The sequence below is a fragment of the Moschus berezovskii genome, chromosome X, assembly GCF_049115385.1.
Source record: "Moschus berezovskii isolate FMDL1 chromosome X, NW_MosBer_1.0, whole genome shotgun sequence".
NCBI lineage: Eukaryota > Metazoa > Chordata > Mammalia > Artiodactyla > Moschidae > Moschus > Moschus berezovskii.
This window is the reverse complement of record NC_142488.1, coordinates 35,001,628-35,018,028: the sequence shown is the minus strand read 5'-3', so window position 1 is coordinate 35,018,028 and position 16,401 is coordinate 35,001,628. Positions and strand designations below refer to the sequence as shown.

General features: G+C 46.9%; 1 protein-coding gene across 1 annotated transcript; it reads right to left on the bottom strand.

Annotated features, from left to right (window-relative positions):
* Nucleotides 1-12,657: 12,657 nt before the first annotated feature.
* On the bottom strand, nt 12,658-13,011 carry LOC129535183 (histone H2A-Bbd type 1-like). The gene has a single exon (XM_055393812.2). It carries the CDS (start codon nt 13,009-13,011, stop codon nt 12,658-12,660), a length of 354 nt encoding a protein of 117 aa, XP_055249787.1.
* Nucleotides 13,012-16,401: the final 3,390 nt, after the last annotated feature.

Here is a 16,401-nt window from a genome sequence, read left to right as displayed (position 1 = left end):
GAAGTGCAGTTTGTCAAGGCTGCCAGATAGTCCAGGATGGAGCTTTGTCACTTTGGCTGGACTGGCTGTGGGTCATCGACTTGGTTCCATTAGTTTCCTAGTATTCCAGAGTGTAACCACGGTGCTTGTTTGTATCAGGGTATGTATCTTGGACAGTTCCCAGGTTTGAAGATTTAAGAGCTCAGCTTTCAGAGAGTTCAGTGCTATACGTTAGAAGATTCATGACAGGCTCTGAGCAGGGCGGCAGGAGAATGGTTTTCATGAACTATCTCAGTGGTGTAGGTCAGATCACCTCACGCCCCGGGAAGCAGATCACCTGCAGATGAAACGCTTTCTGACAGTGTGACTAAATCTCACCGTCTGGAAGGCGAACTTGTAATTCCTGGGGGGAACCACAGAGCAGCGCTGCAGCCCTTACTGACTCGGGAGGGGACTGCCCTGCCTGCATCAGCGTCATATCCCGGCTTCCTCCCAGGGGTCCCGGGGTCTCAGGGCAGGATCCGGCGGGTCTGCGTGGCCGGCCAGAGCGGGTGGGCATGCGCCGACAGGCGGGGCTTCTCCCGGCTGCTTGCTTCCATACCCAGCCCTGTCTCCCCAACCGTACTCTTGTTGAGGGGCTTCCATTGCCCTGGAAGTGTTCCCTGTCAAGTGAGACCCTGGCACTGATGCCTCCGGGTCCTCCTCTTTGCACTGTCGCCTCCCCTCCCAAGTTACACACAGCCCTGGTGGGCCACCTCCTCTCGTGCGCCTCACTCACACCCCAGGGTGCTACTTAAGGGCAGCGGTTGTGCGGGTTCTACCCAGGATTGGTCCCCCGTGCACTGAGGGCCCCCCATCCTCTGTGCCCTGGTCACATCAGCTCTGGACCCGCCATCACGATCAGTCTGGACGTGCCGGTCCTGCCCTGGTCTCCCCTCTGACCAAGCCGAGGACCTGCAGGGGGCTCTTCCCTTTTGCTCTGTTCACACTCCCTGCTCACTCCCACAGTCACGGAGAGGACTTGGGAATGCTTGTCCTGGCCACTTGCTCTTCCCTGTTCACACCCCAGCCAGTTACACTGAAGTGTGGTGCACCTCCTGCTTTCCTACACCCCGTCTGAGCACTCCGAGGTGCCGATGCCAGGAGGATTGCTCTTTGCTTAATGGGATCACCTGGGCACTCACCCCGTGGCACTGGCCATGCTTTCCTCCACCCTGTTCACATCACCAGCCCAGGAACCACTACACGCTGCTCAGCACACGCTGGTTTTCTCCCGCTTACAGCCCGGGCAGCAGAACCAGTGTGCTAGGTTTGCGGGGCTCCTCCTCCTGACCTTGCTCACATAGCCCTGCCCCATTTCATCAGTGAACTCGCGGTTTGCTCTCTTCACAGAGCCTGTCAGCTTCCACCTCGGTACTAAGGATGTGCACATTCTCCTGTGTGGTCTGCTCACCTCCTCACAGAGGAAGCGAGGACTTCCTCTTCTCCTCTCTGCCCCTCTCACCTCCCTCGGGTGTCCCATCTCTGCACTGACAGACCAGAAATCACTCTCCTTCCCGGTTCACTTTTGTAGTTCAGTTGTCCCACTGCAACGGGCATGTGGGGCTCTATTTGCCGCGGTGCATCATGGTACATGCGGGTGGTTCCCAATCGTCTTTGTCCCGTTCACTTCCTCTGTCCACTAATGCTGTTACAGTTATGATATACAGGGCCACTGTTCTTTACCCAGAAAACTCGGTCTTTCTTTGCTCCATGAGAATACCCTACTCAGTGACATCACTGTACTGATGCAGCCGGAATGCATCACATCCCTGGTCAAGCTAACCCTCCACAGTGGGTAGGGGTTGCTCTACTGCCTCATTAATATTCTTGGCCAAGTCACACCACTGGTTATGGGTCGGGGCTCATCCTCTATGCCCAGCTCACACTGCTGTGCCCTGGGCCCTGTTCCCACTTCCCTCTTGTGAGAGATGCTGGGTCCTACTCACATCACCTATTAACTTGCATCATCCTCTGTAGCTGTGGGCCTTATTCGCTTTGCCCCAATCCCATATCCTGTCCATTTACACCATCGCACTGATGCAGTGATCGAGTTCTTCCCCAGGACTCCGTTAGCACACCCTGCATAGTATTCAGTACTGATGGGAGAGGGAGCTCTGTTCTCCTTGTGCCCTTCACACGCTTCATCATTTACACCACCACATTGATGATGCTGGGCCTGTTTTCTTTGCCATGGTCATGTTCCCTGTTCAGAGTCACCCCCATACTGCTGGTATGAGCATGTGCCTCACTTCCTATACACCTCTTCCATCCAGGAACTGATAGTGCAGGTGTCCCCCTTGCCATGCCCATAATATTTGGGGCTTCTCATCTCTGCCCCTTTCAGAAACCTTCTCAAGTGACAGTGAGTGCTTCACTGATTACTTGCGGACCCTCCTCTGCTCCCATCACCCCACTGCTCTGACAGAGCAGGGTTCTTCCTCCTTGCCTGTCCACATCCCCTGCAGTTGCTCCACTGCATCGACAGTACAGGGGTCTTACTGACTGGCCCGATCATCTCTCCTCCTGCCCAGGTGCAGTTCTCCAAACGATCAGGGAAGCACCTCTCCGCAGTTTCACTTCACCAACGCATCTGGGGCTTCTCCTCTCTACCCCACTCACACACATGCCCAGGTTGGAGACTCACTGCATCTACGGGACAGCACTACTCTACTGATGGTACGTGGAGCCTCTGTCCAGTTGCTCCAATGAACTGACAATGGGAGCCCCTTTCCTTTGCCCTTTCTAGATCCCCGGCCAAAGACATCACTGTAGGGATATGAGAGACCCATCTTCACTGCCTTGCTCATATCCCCTGTTCAATTTCTCTTCGCCTCATTCACAACCTGCCCCATGAATGCCCTGACGGTGCAGGGGGTCCTCCTCGTTGGCCTGGTCATGTGTTCCCTCCTAGTTCCTCCACTGGGACTGAAAGCACGGGCCTGCTCTCTCCCCATCTATATCCTCTGTCTAGTTCTGGCATTCTACTCCTGGGAGGGGGCACCTCCTCGTGGCCTTGTTCACACAGGGAACACACAGCTCCTTTCTTTGCTCCGTTCGCATCCTCTAATTACAAAACTGGTATAATGATTGTGCAAGCTCCATTTCTCCCAATCACATCTACCAACATGCCCCAGGGCACTAATTGCACACGATGACTCCTCTTTGTCCTGTTCATACATATTGCTTTCTTTCTTACCCCACTGCACTCATGGGGCACGTACCCTCATTCATATTCACTGCCAGGATAAACCAATGCACTGATGGATGGCCAGTCGTCCTCCTGGCCCTGTTCACATCATGTCGTTACTCCACTACACTGAGGGCAAAAAGTTCTTCTTTGCCCCCTTCACAATGCCCACTCCAACTGGTCTTCCTGTCTGCCCTGTGAAGGGATCACTACATGCAGTCTTCATGTCATTCATAATTGCAACAATGATTTTAAAAAAAAGGTGCCCTGATGAACAGAACAACTGCATTGAGATGTAAGTCATCTAGAATCAGGAGTCATACATCTTAATTTGTCTGCCATTAACTCTGGCCAGACAGGGCTATTAACAGGGCAGATGATAGGAACCACACTGTCAGCTTTAAAAACACCTGAAGTAACGGCAGCCTGTCTCCAGCCGGACCTGGTTGTAGCTTGTCCTGAGACATACTGATAATCTTAATGAGGTGGAAAGTCCACAGGCTCCCACCAAGCAAGTCCCAAAGGAAGTATTGCCGATTTTCCTTTGTTCCACTTTAAGAGACTTCCCATAATGGTGTCCATACCTATGACTAGACAGACCAGAGAGAGAGGTGGTGACTAGTACTGGAAATGCAGTTAATATGACAGACCTGATCATAACATCAAGTGGGGCCTATGTGCCCTGCATGGGGCAACTTGATATGCCCTCGATTTTAACTGAGTCACCATATTTTTTCAAATGGGAGGAATAACTATGACCTGTGCCCCAGTATCGAATAGTTGGTTATTTTGCGGGATGCAGAGGTCCCTCAGAGCAGTTTATGTGTGACAACCCCTAGGCAGTGGGACAAGCTCCAGAGAGTTACCATCATTCTGGGGAGGTGCTTAGGTGACTGCCACTGCAGAAGATAAGGTGACAGCAGGGCGTGGGGCATTAGGGGCCCTAGAACTAGGAACTAGTGGTGTCTCCCTCTGGTTGAGTGGGGCCTCCCCTATTCATCCAACAAAGGGAACTCACTCCTGTGTGAGTTCCTACGATACCTAGCAGGTTTTTTTAATTGCTGAATTTTATAGATGGATTGGCCCAATTTTTTTTCATGAGGGTCGCCTATGTCCCCAAGTTGCCAATAGATAGGATTGTCTGGGGATGATATTTGAGAGCCTCAAGGTTTCCCTGCAGAAACTGACTGTGAATTAGGAAAAGGTCCTAAATTAAGAAATGCCTCCTTGAGAATTCCCCAGTGGTCCAGTGGTTAAGACTCAGTGCTTTCACTGCCATGGGCCTGGGTTCAATCTCTGGTCGTGGAACTAAGATCCCACAAGCCGGGCAACACACCCCAAAAACGAAAAAAAAAAAAAAAGAAAATGCCTCCTTTTCTAGGAAAGGAAACCCTCCTACACTGTTGGTGGGCATGTAAATTGGTGTAGCCACTATAGAAAACAGAATGGAGGTCCCCCAAGAAACTAAAAATAGAGCTACCATATGATCCAGCGATCCCACTCCTGGGCAAATATAATAGAAAAAAACTATAATTCAAAAAGATACATTCACCCCAAGGTTCATAGCACTATTCACAATAGCCAAGACATGGAGACAATCTAAATGTCCCTCAACAGATGAATGGATAAGGAAGATGTGATACATTTATACAATGGAATATTACTCAACCATTAAAAGAATGAAATAATGCCAATGGGAATAACATGGATGGACTTTGAGATGATCAGACTAAGTGAAATAATTCAGAAAGAGAAAGACAAATACCATACGATACCGCTTATATGTGGAATCTGAAATATAACACAAGTGAACCTCTCTGAAAAACAGACCCACAGAAAACAGACTTGTGGTTGCCAAGGGGGAAAGAGGTGTGGGAGGAGGATGGAGTGGGACTTTGGGATTAGCACATGTGCACTATTATATATAGGATGGATAAACAACAATGTCCTACTGTAGAGCACAGGCAACTATATTCAATATCCTGTGATAAACCAGAACGGAGAAGAATATGAGAACGAATGTATGTATGTGTATAAATGAATCACTCTGCTATACAGCTGAAATTAACACAACAGTGGAAATCAACTGTACTTCAATAAAGTAATTTTTCTTAAAAAAGAAAAGAAATGCTTCCCATCTGGAGTTTCAATTTTTGAACTGGCTGTCCAGATATGAGATCTTGATGAACAACCATTACTCACTGATACCCAAAGAGAGATTCAGACGGGGGTCCCTGAGGGAGATGCTCAGGAAGCAGAGGAGGTTGCCCAGAGGAAAAAATGGCATAGCGGGTCAAGCCGGTCCCAGCTCTCATCAACTAAAACTTGCTTGTTGGTGGGTCAGTTGCTCTCAAGTCAACTGGGACAGCTATTCCCTCCCGGGCTTCCTGCACTGTGTGGGCTGAGCCATGAGAGAAAGAAAGGCAGCTTTCCAAGGCGGGGGGGTCCCCTTGGAAAAGTTCCTCGGACTGTGGGTCAAGGAGGGCAGACTCTGGGTTTGAAATGGCTTTATGATCTGCAGGGTCAGAGTTTTCGACAAAATAATAAAGCCACCCAACCATGCCAATTTTGTGTAATAATGCTTTGCCTTTTTATGCTGTTTGCCATTTATCATTGGTCATCAGGGATTGTGGCTATGCTAGGGTGAGCCCATTCCCAGGCCATAAAAGTCCACTGTAGTAATAGAAGAGGTTCATTTCACACAGTCATTTTCTAGGAGCTCTTCTGATCTGGCTGACCAGTGGCACTTTTATCTATTTGACAGGTGTCCTGAGTACAGATGCGAATCTAGCTAGAGAAGACAGGGAGGAGTCCAACTTGATGTCAAAACTTATCTCAGAGAACCTGAGGACCCCTACTTATTCCCACTGACTGCCTCATTTATTAGACCATGAGCCAGAGTGTGGGGCCTGTAGTAAAGACTCTTACTAAGCCAGTATGTGCCCTTTTCCTGAAGGCTCTGTACAAAGTCCTTTAAGATGGTTTGTATTTCTAGCTCCTCTGTTCATGAAATTCTCCAGGCAAGAATACTGGAGTGGGTTGCCATTTCCTTCTCCAGGGGATCTTCCTGAGCCAGGGATCGAACCCGGGTCTCCTGCATTGCAGGCAGAATCTTTACCATCTGAGCCACCAGAGAAGCCCATTTCTACCCTTCAGTTCAGTTCAGTCGCTCAGTCGTGTCCAACTCTTTGTGACCCCATGACTCGCAGCATGCCAGGCCTCCCTGTCCATCACCAACTCCCGGAGTTCATTCAAACTCATGTCCATCGAGTTGGTGATACCATCCAGCCACCTCATTCTCTGTCATCCCCTTCTCCTCCTGCCCCCAATCCCTCGCAGCATCAGAGTCTTTTCCAATGAGTCAACTCGTCGCATGAGGTGGCCAAGGTATTGGAGTTTCAGCTTTAGCATCAGTCCTTCCAATGAACACCCAGGACTGATCTCCTTTAGAATGGATTGGGTGGATCTACTCCCGACAGTTTCTACAAGTTGGGTGTTTACCAGAAATACCTGCAGCAGTGGCTTGGTTTGACCTCCCTTTCTAAGGCATCCCAGGTGACCTCCATGGGTTGGAGTCCACCTGCAAGATGGCAATTCTGGCACTGCCTGATTGATTCCTATGCTGTGTTCCTCAAATCAGGCTCTCAGAATGCTGAGCCACGGCGGCACTGAGAGGACTCCAGAGTGTTCTTGTGGTACTTCACAAATATTAAACTGAGAACATCAGCAAGAGCTCTCGGAGGTACCAGTACCAAATGCTCCTTAGTCTTCCATTTTGTTCATTCAACACTGTGCTACAGGCCTCTAAGTACACAAACTTTTAGGGACCACAAAGTCCATGGACAAAGTATAACACAAAAGAACTTATCTATGAAACAAAAACGGACTCCTAGACATAGAACAGACTGGTGGAGTGGGGCATGGGGAACGGATGGATTAGGAGGGTGGGATTAGCAGATGCAAACTACTACTTAAGAGAGTAGGAAGCAATAAGGTCCTATTGTTCAGCACAGGGAACTATATTCACTATCCTATGATAAACTATAATGAAAAAGAATATATAAAAAAGGACTGTTTCTCTGGGTCTAACTGAATCACTCGGTTGTACAGCCGAAATTAACACAACATTGTAAAACCACTCTCAGTTCAGTTGTGTCCAACTCTTCGTGAACCCATGGACTGCATCATGCCAGGCCTCCCTGTTCATTGCCAAATCCCAGAGTTTACTCAAACTCATGTCCATTGAATCCGTGATGCCATCCATCCATCTCATCCTCTGTCATCCCCTTCTCCCGCCTTCAATCTTTCCCAGCATCAGGGTCTTTTCAAATGAGTCAGTTCTTTGCTTCAGGTGGCCAAAGAATTGGAGTTTCAGCTTCAACCTCAGTCCTTCCAATGAATATTCAGGACTGATTTCCTTCAGGATGGACTGGTTGAATCTCCTTGCTGTCCAAGGGACTCTCAAGAGTCCTCTCCAACACCATAGTTCAAAAGCATCAATTCTTCAGCATTCAGCTTTCTTCACAGTCCAACTCTCACATCCATACAAGACCACTGGAAAAACCATAACCTTGACTAGATGGACCTTTGTTGGCAAAGTAATGTCTCTGGTTTACAACATGCTGTCTAGGTTGGTCATAGCTTTTCTTCCAAGGAGTAAGAGCCTTTTAATTTTATGGCTGCAGTCACCATCTGCAGTGATTTTGGAGCCCCCAAAAATAAAGTCTGTCACTGTTTCCCCATCTATTTGCCATGAAGTGATGGGACTGGATGCCATGATCTTAGTTTTCTGAATGTTGAGCTTTAAGCCAACTTGGTCACTCTCCTCTTTCACTTTCATCAGGAGGCTCTTTAGTACTTCTTCGCCTTCTACTTCAATAGAAAATAAACTAAGAAAAGAGAGTTGAGGAGCCAACTGAAGACCACTCTGCCCAGACCACAGCATCCTGAGCTAGGGAGCTGCTCGGGGACAACTCAGCTTTCTGAGCTCTGCTACAACACAGACTGGAGAACCACAGAGATACCCGACCAACACAATGCAAAACAAAGCCACTGAAGCACAAGCTGGTCAACAGCCAGCAGTGCCTTCCCACGCAGTATCTGCTGTCTGATGAATTCAGTTAGTAAACCCAGACACCACATTACCCCTGTCACCATATCAACCTGCTCACTGTACCATCTGTTTTAAAATATACTCAGGGTTTGTTTTGATCACATTTTGGTAAGGGAACGGACATGGAGACAACTGCCTTTTGAAAGAGACTTGTACTCAGAGTTCCCCAGTGAACAGGAGGCCTGATGCCACACAGGGCCACACAATGTCACGTTCAGGGAAAAGTTGAGAGGGAGAGTAAGAGAGGCCCTGGGACTGTTATCACTTCAAACGTGAGAAGTAACTAGAGGAGGACACTCCTACTGGGTGGGAAGTGAAACAGGCTGCAGCTTGTGGTTGAAGACTTGCAATAAGATTCCTTCATGCTCACAAAAATCCTGGGGAAGTAAGATGTAAACTACCTTGGGCCACTGGCACAGCCTAAGGAGTCCAAGATGTCAATCAGCAATTGGAAAAATATAAAAAATAGTTATTAAGTTATTACAGCCTGCCACCCAGGAACCTCATTCTGAGTACACCCCAGAACTGCATGGCCCTACAGACCACATATTCCCTATCAGAGCCCCCAGCTTCTCCGTACCCTCCCCTCTTACACCTCTCTTGCTGACTCTTCCTCAGGCTGTCCGAATCCTTGACTTACACAGTCTTACAGGATCCTTGCCTAGGAGGGCTATTTCACCCATGCTCCCTCCTGTCCACTCCTCTCATTGACTGCTATGCCTTTCCACACACTTCCTTCTGCATCTTCCCCTTGGGTTGATGTTCCAGCCACTGTTTATGTCCTACTGAGTCTTTCTCCTCTGAATAGTCCTTCCTCCCTGGCATTTCCTGGAGGACCTTAGTGAAGGGTATCTACACCCTCCACTCAAAAACCTCGTGCAAGCGCTTCCCTGGTGGTCCAGTGGTTAAGAATCCACCTGCCAATGCAGAAGACACAGGTTCAATCCCTGGTCTGGGAAGATTCCATGTGCCACAACGACTGAAGCCCAAGGTTAACTACATCCACCACTACGACACTTTGTGTTGACTACATCGTCATGCTGCTTTCCCCTGATGCCTGCACGGTTTAGAAGTTTTCTGTAGGTTAGGTGCTCCCTCCACTCATGCATAGCCTTCCAGGTCTTACCACAGAATGGATATTCCTTCACTCGTGCCACTCCTGCCAAACGTTCCTCTTGGCAGGTTTCTTGGTCTTCCCATTCACTTTCCAATCCACCAGCCTCCAGAATGGCTATACCTTCTATGCATGTGCCATCCTCGGATGGCTCCCCTAGACAGGTTGCATCCTCCACTCAGGAACTTCCTGGTCAGGCCTTACCTAGGCTGCCTGCTTCGAGCACCTGTGCAGCTCCTGCTAGATTCTCAACTAGCTTTTGGCATCTCCACCAATGCTCCCTCTGCCAAGACCTTTATTCATGTAAAAAGTCATTAGGTTTCAAATGTTAGCAGATAATTTTCTTTAAAAAATACCTGTGTAGGACTAGCAAAAGCATCTGTTCTCCAGATTAGTACTGTAAGCTTTCACTCTGCAATTTATGTTCTAGGAAAAATGTACTAGAGGTTATGACATGGTCCCCCATTTTAAAATTCTAATTTGGCACCACAAAGGCCCGTTCTAAAGAGTCACAGCCACATGACTGCAGGGCATGTCTAACTCAAGAACCAGGGAAACCTGTGGATACTGGAAGATTAAAACATGAAGTTTTGCACCTATAGTCAATTAATCTATGACAAAGGAGGCAAGAATACACAATGGAGAAAAGACAGTCTCTTTATTAATTGGAGCTGGGAAAGTAGACATCTACATGTAAGAGAATAAAATTAGAATGTTCTCTAATACACAAAATTAAACTCAAAATGGATTAGAGACCTAAATGTAAGGCTGGATACTATAAAACTCTTAGAGGAAAACAGGCAGGTCACTCTGACATAAATTGAAGCAATCTTTTTCAATTCACCTCTTAGAATAATGAAAATAAAAACAAAAATTAACAAATGGGATCCAATTTAACTTCAAAGCTCTGCACAGCAAAGGAAACCATAAACCAAACAAAAACACAACATAAATAAGGGGAAATATTTGCAAATGAAGCAACCAACAGGAAATTAATTTCTAAACTATACAAACAGTTTATGTAACTCATTGTCAAAACAAACAAACAAACAAAAAACAATCAAAGTGGGCAGAAGACCTAAATAGACCTCTTTTCAAAGAAGACAAAGCACATGAAAACATGCTCAACACCAATAATTATTAGAGAAATGCAAATCAAAACTACAATGAGGTATCACCTCACACCAGTCAAAAGGTCAAAATGGACAGTATCAAAGAATTTACAAGAAATAAATGCTAGGGAAGGTGTAAAGAAAAGGGAACCCTCCCACACTGTTGGAAAGAATGTAAATTGGTACAATCATTATGGAGAACATTATAGAGGTTCTTTAAAACTAAAAACAGAACTGTCATATGATCCAGCAATCCTACTGTTGGGCATATAATCAGAGAAAACTGTAATTCAATTGTAAAGTAATTAGCCTCCAATTAAAATTAAAAAAATAAATTTTTAAAAAGAAGCAAAAATAAAAATCTGGGGCTACAAAAAAAAAAAAAATAGATACCATTATTTACAACAGCCAGATCATGGAGTAACCTATATGTCCACTGAGAGGAATAGATAAAGACATGGTACATATATACAATGGAATATATCCTCAGCTATTAAAAATAAAAGAGAGTGAGAGGGGCTTGGTTAAGGCCAGGAGGGCTTCATGGCTCTTGTAACGATCCACAAATTTGTGTGGTGAACATCTTGACAGTGAGGCATCTGGTTGAAGGAGCACCAGGTGTCAAGAAAGGTTTCTTGGATTAAACAAGCACCTGCTCCACCGAGCTGTACACACACCTGACACGGTTACTCTCAGACACTCCTGAGAAGCCGGCAAAGGCTAAGCCAGTGCCAAGCTTCCATCAGAGGAGGAAGGAGGGAGATAGAGGGTGTCACTAGACAGAGGGGAGCAGAGAGGGAACTAAGGTGAGGACTGTGTGGTTCCCGGATGTAGCCCTGGCTGCCTCTGCACAGCATTCTGCCCCCGCAAGGTGCAGCAGGTCAGGCCGGGGTTCTCACCGCCAGAGGCCCAAGCATCCAGCAATCACATGAGAATCAGGCCTGGCCGTGCCTTGGGGGACCTGTCTAAGCAGCTGGGGAGGGAGACACAGGCAGCCATCTGTGAAGGGCGTGCTCTGTGCCAGGCTCTGTGTTAAGTCACAGTTTACAGGTACATGGTGACTTCATCTCTGGGAAAACCCCAAGATGGAGGAACTCTTGATTATTCCCATTTTACAGGTGAGGAGGCTGCTCCTCACAGGAGACAAATGGATGTCCAAGATCACACAGCCAGAAAGTGGTGAACTGGGATGGCGAACCCAGGTCTACTGACCCCACTGTTGAAGCCGGCTGGGCAGCCTCTGACCAGTCCTGTATGACAGGCCAGGAGCAGCAGAGGGGGGCCCTTTGGCATCTGACCAACATCCACAGAGAGTGTCACAGCACTGCCTAATAAGCCCTGTCTCAAGTCTCTTTTTTGGAATGAGACAGGGTAAAAGAAATAATATGTGAACTCACCGTGGCCATAATTCCTCTTATGTGTATTTCTTTATAGTTTCCCCATCACTCCTCAATCTTCATGTAAAAGTCCTGCCCCATTAAGTTCACGCCAACTTCTATGCCACCCTTTCCACTCACTCCACTGCCATCACCTTTGATTTTAGACAATCCCCACCATGAATAAAGTTCACGCCAACTGCTCTGTCACCCTCTCCACCCATCCCCTGTGTCACCATTTATCACTTTCAGATGTTCCCCTTCAGGAATAAAGGCTTAGGCTCCTCCCCCACGGTTTTCAGCCCCTCCTCCATTACCACCATCCTTCTGGGAATTCAACAGGCCCTCTCCGCGCCAACCTCCCAAACTCCCTGGTCTGGACTCCTTCAGAGCCAGTGAGGAAGTCCTGCCCCGCAACCTCAGCCAGCGACTCCCCTCCAAGACCACACAGCATACTGTCACCATCGGAAACCGCACCCCGATTTCAATATTCCAGCTCCCCTCCCTGACCACCCACTCCACCCCTCCACCCCTCATGAGACTTCCCCCTGCCACCCCATGTCGGCCAGACGCCTCAAGGACAAATGACAGAAAGCGAGCAGTTACAAGCACAGCCATGAACACTTTAATAGCAGTGCTAAGGGCAGCAGACCTGGCCTCCCTCATCTGTGGGCAGTTTGGGGCAAGATGAAGCTGCTGATGCGGTGTGGCTGGGCTAGGGGGCCTGGGCATCCCTACTTCTTGGGAAGGGGTGGTGACGCTGCGGCCTGAGAGAAGGCGCTGGGCTGGAAGAGGCGGCGAAGATTCTCATTGTTCATCAGCGCCCTCTGCACATGCTCCGGGCTAATGCGCACCCTGTGGTTGATGCCGGCCTCTTGCCCCGCCAGGTCCAGGATGTTGGCCGTCAGGTACTCAAGGACTGCGGTCAGGAACACCGGCGTCTCTGAGCTCAGGCGGAGGGAGCCCTGACGCTCTCGCAGGAGGCGGTCCACACGGCTCACGGGAAACTGCAGCTCGGCCCTGGTGGAACGGGAGCAAGAACGCTTCTTACCGCGATGGCAGTTCCCGAGGTGACTTCTCCGGGACATGGTGTCAGCTGGATGCTGCCCCTATCAGCCCAGACTGGTGATCCCGCTGGCTGGCTGGGGCCTCCTGAGATGCCAGTGTCTTTCTGCTGGCTGTGTCCCCTTGCGCAGGTCTCTTATTGCTCAGAGAACTGCCTTTGTGACAGCTCAGGCTTTGTGATGTCATCGGTGGCCATTGGGCCCTGATCAGGACTGGCCTAGAAAATGACTGATAGGAAATCTGGTCTCTCTGTTGAAAAGACCATCTCTTGAAGGGAAGTTTTAACTTTCTGTCAGACTACAACATTCTAGCTAAAAATGTGTTTCAATGGAAAACTAATCTCTGTCTGTAAAACACAACTCTGGGTTATTTCATTCCAGTCTTACATCATCTTTGAGCCCTTTCACATCCTTTTGGAAGCCTGTAGGTCACTGATACAACCTTTTCTGAAGGCTCAATTTCCTTTGCATACAGCAATCAAACAATCTGGCCTCTATTAACATATTTGTCCTACTATTTCTGATCAATATTACTTTTCCATTCTTTGGTTTCTCTTGTCAACTAGTTACAACATCTGCCCATTTCCTTATGTGATAAATGTTTTAATACATGTTCCTATCTAGATAAGAGTCAGGATTTTATACTTATTTGATAATTATCTTTGTTTTGAAAGACACACCAATTTGTCCAGTTGTTCCACCTATCAAGGTCAGGTGACTTCAATGACGAGACGTAAACTACATGAAAATTAAAGCCCAGACCTGTCTTTTCCTGGCTCTCCAATGTGAATTCAATGTATCAGTAACACATCATTGACTCTTTTTGTAATTTTTGTTTTCCTCTCTACTGATTATGACCAACCTAGGTAGTATATTTGGAGAAGGAAATGGCAATCCACTCCAGTGTTCTTGCCTGGAGAATCCCAGGGATGGGGGAGCCTGGTGGGCTGCCGTCAGTGGGGTCACACAGAGTCGGACACGACTGAAGTGACTTAGCAGCAGCAGGTAGTATATTAAGCCCTGGTGGCTCAAATGGTAAAGAATCCGCCTGGCAATGTGGAAGACCTGGGTTCGATTCCTGGGTTCAGAAGATCCCCTGGAGAAGGGAACAGCTACCCATTCCAGTATTCTGTCCTGGAGAATTTGCCAAGAAAGTGAAGAGGAACTAAAAAGCCTCTTGATGAAAGTGAAAGAGGAGAGTGAAAAGGTTGGCTTGAAGCTCAACATTCAGAAAACAAAGATCATGGCATCTGGAGATGGGAAAACAGTGGAAACAGTGTCAGACTTTATTTTGGGGGGCTCCAAAATCACTGCAGATGCTGATTGCAGCCATGAAATTAAAAGACGCTTACTCCTTGGAAGGAAAGTTATGACCAACCTTGATAGTATATTAAAAAGCAGAGACATTACTTTGCCAACAAAGATCCGTCTAGTCAAGGCTATGGTTTTTCCAGTGGTCATGTATGGATGTGAGAGTTGGACTGTGAAGAAAGCTGATCACCGAAGAATTGATGCTTTTGAACTGTGGTGTTGGAGAAGACTCTTGAGAGTCCCTTGGACTGCAAGGAGATCCAACCAGTCCATCCTAAAGGAGATCAATCCTGGGTGTTCATTGGAAGGACTGATGCTAAAGCTGAAACTCCAATACTTTGGCCACCTCATGCGAAGAGTTGAGTCACTGGAAAAGACTATGATGCTGGGAAGGATTGGGGGCGGGAGGAGACGGGGATGACAGAGAATGAGATGAATGGATGGCATCACCGACTCGATGGACATGAGTTTGAGTGAACTCCGGGAGTTGGTGATGGACAGGGAGGCCTGGCGTGCTGTGATTTATGGGGTCGCAAAGAGTCGGACATGACTGAGCGACTGAACTGAATTGAACTGAACTGATTGTATTTTTGGCTCCTTTACAGCTAATAAGCTATTTCCTGCCATTGATAGTCATGGTTGGTAATCTGGTTTTTAGTTTTCCTTGTATTTTTTTGTTAAGGTGAAGTCCATGTAAAATTCACCATTTCAGCAATTTTAAGAGTAGTAATTCAGTGTTTTCGTTACAAATACGTTCATGATGTTATGAAAATATCTGTTCAGATTCCAGGACAGTTTCTTTAACCCTCAAAGAAATTCCACACCCATTAAGCACTAAGGCCTTATTCCTCTCTCCCCACAAGACCCTGGCAAACACTCGACTTCCTGTCTCTATGGGCTGACATATTCTAGACATTTTATATAAATGGACTCATTATAATATGGGCAGCATGTATCTTGTTTCTGTCACGTAGCACGTTTTCAAGGTTCATCCACATTACAGCAGGTATCAGTACTTCATAAATTTTTATAGCTGGAAAACAGTCCATTATATATATGTGTGTGTGTACACATGTGTGTATGAGTGTGTGTGTGTGTGTGTGTGTGTGTACTTATATATACATGGGCTTCCCTGATAGCTCAGCTGGTAAAGAATCCGCAATGGGGGAGACCTGGGTTCGATCCCTGGGTTGGGAAGATCCCCTGGAGCAGGGCATGGCAACCCACTTCAGTATTCTTGCCTAGAGAATCCCCATGGTCAGAGGAGCCTGGCGGGCTGCAGTCCACGGGGTTGCAAAGTTAGACATGATTGAGTGACTAGGCACAGCATATATATATATATCTCATATTTTTGGTTTTTCCATTCATCAACTGATAGACATGTGAGTTACTTTTGGCTATTAAAAATAATGCCACTATAAACATTTATGTAAAAGATTTTCTGTTAACACATGCCTTCAATTTTTTCTTTTTTTAAAATGCAGATTTTTAAATGTTTTTTTTTCTCTTTTTTTTAGTATTTTAAAATCTTTATTGAATTTGTTACCACACTGCTTCTGTTTTTTATTTGCTTTGTTTCTTTTTGGCCACAAGGCATGGAGGATCTTAGCTTCCTGACCAGGGATCAAATCCATACCCCTTGCATTGGAAGGCGAAGTCTTAACCACTGGACTGCCAGAGAAGTCCCTGGCTTCAATCTTCTTATATATATACCTAAAAGTACAACTGTTTGGTCACGTGGTGAGACTTTTTATTTATGATCTGACCATTTGAAGCTCTCTCTAGATTGATGGTTTGTAGAGATCTAGTTCTCACGGGGTGAGAAACAACAAAGAATCTGGTTCATCCGTCTTTTTTGTCTATTTTTGAGCTCAAATTAATGAAGACGTTCATGTCCTCTGGGAGGTTGACTGTTTCTATGTTTATACTTGACCTATGGCTGAAATTGTAGAATTGAAGCTGTAAGCTCGATTTCTCTGTGCCTGTAATTCAGAAATGCTTTCACAAACTCTGTGTACATAAAGCTTTCCTACCTCTACATAGTATTAACATAGATTATAAATTATCTGAAATTAATGAGGCTCAGTTCTGATTGGCATATCT

Bases quoted from the DNA above. Each gene is read 5' to 3' on its own strand.
- LOC129535183 (XM_055393812.2), bottom strand. From the start codon at position 13,011: ATGTCCCGGAGAAGTCACCTCGGGAACTGCCATCGCGGTAAGAAGCGT.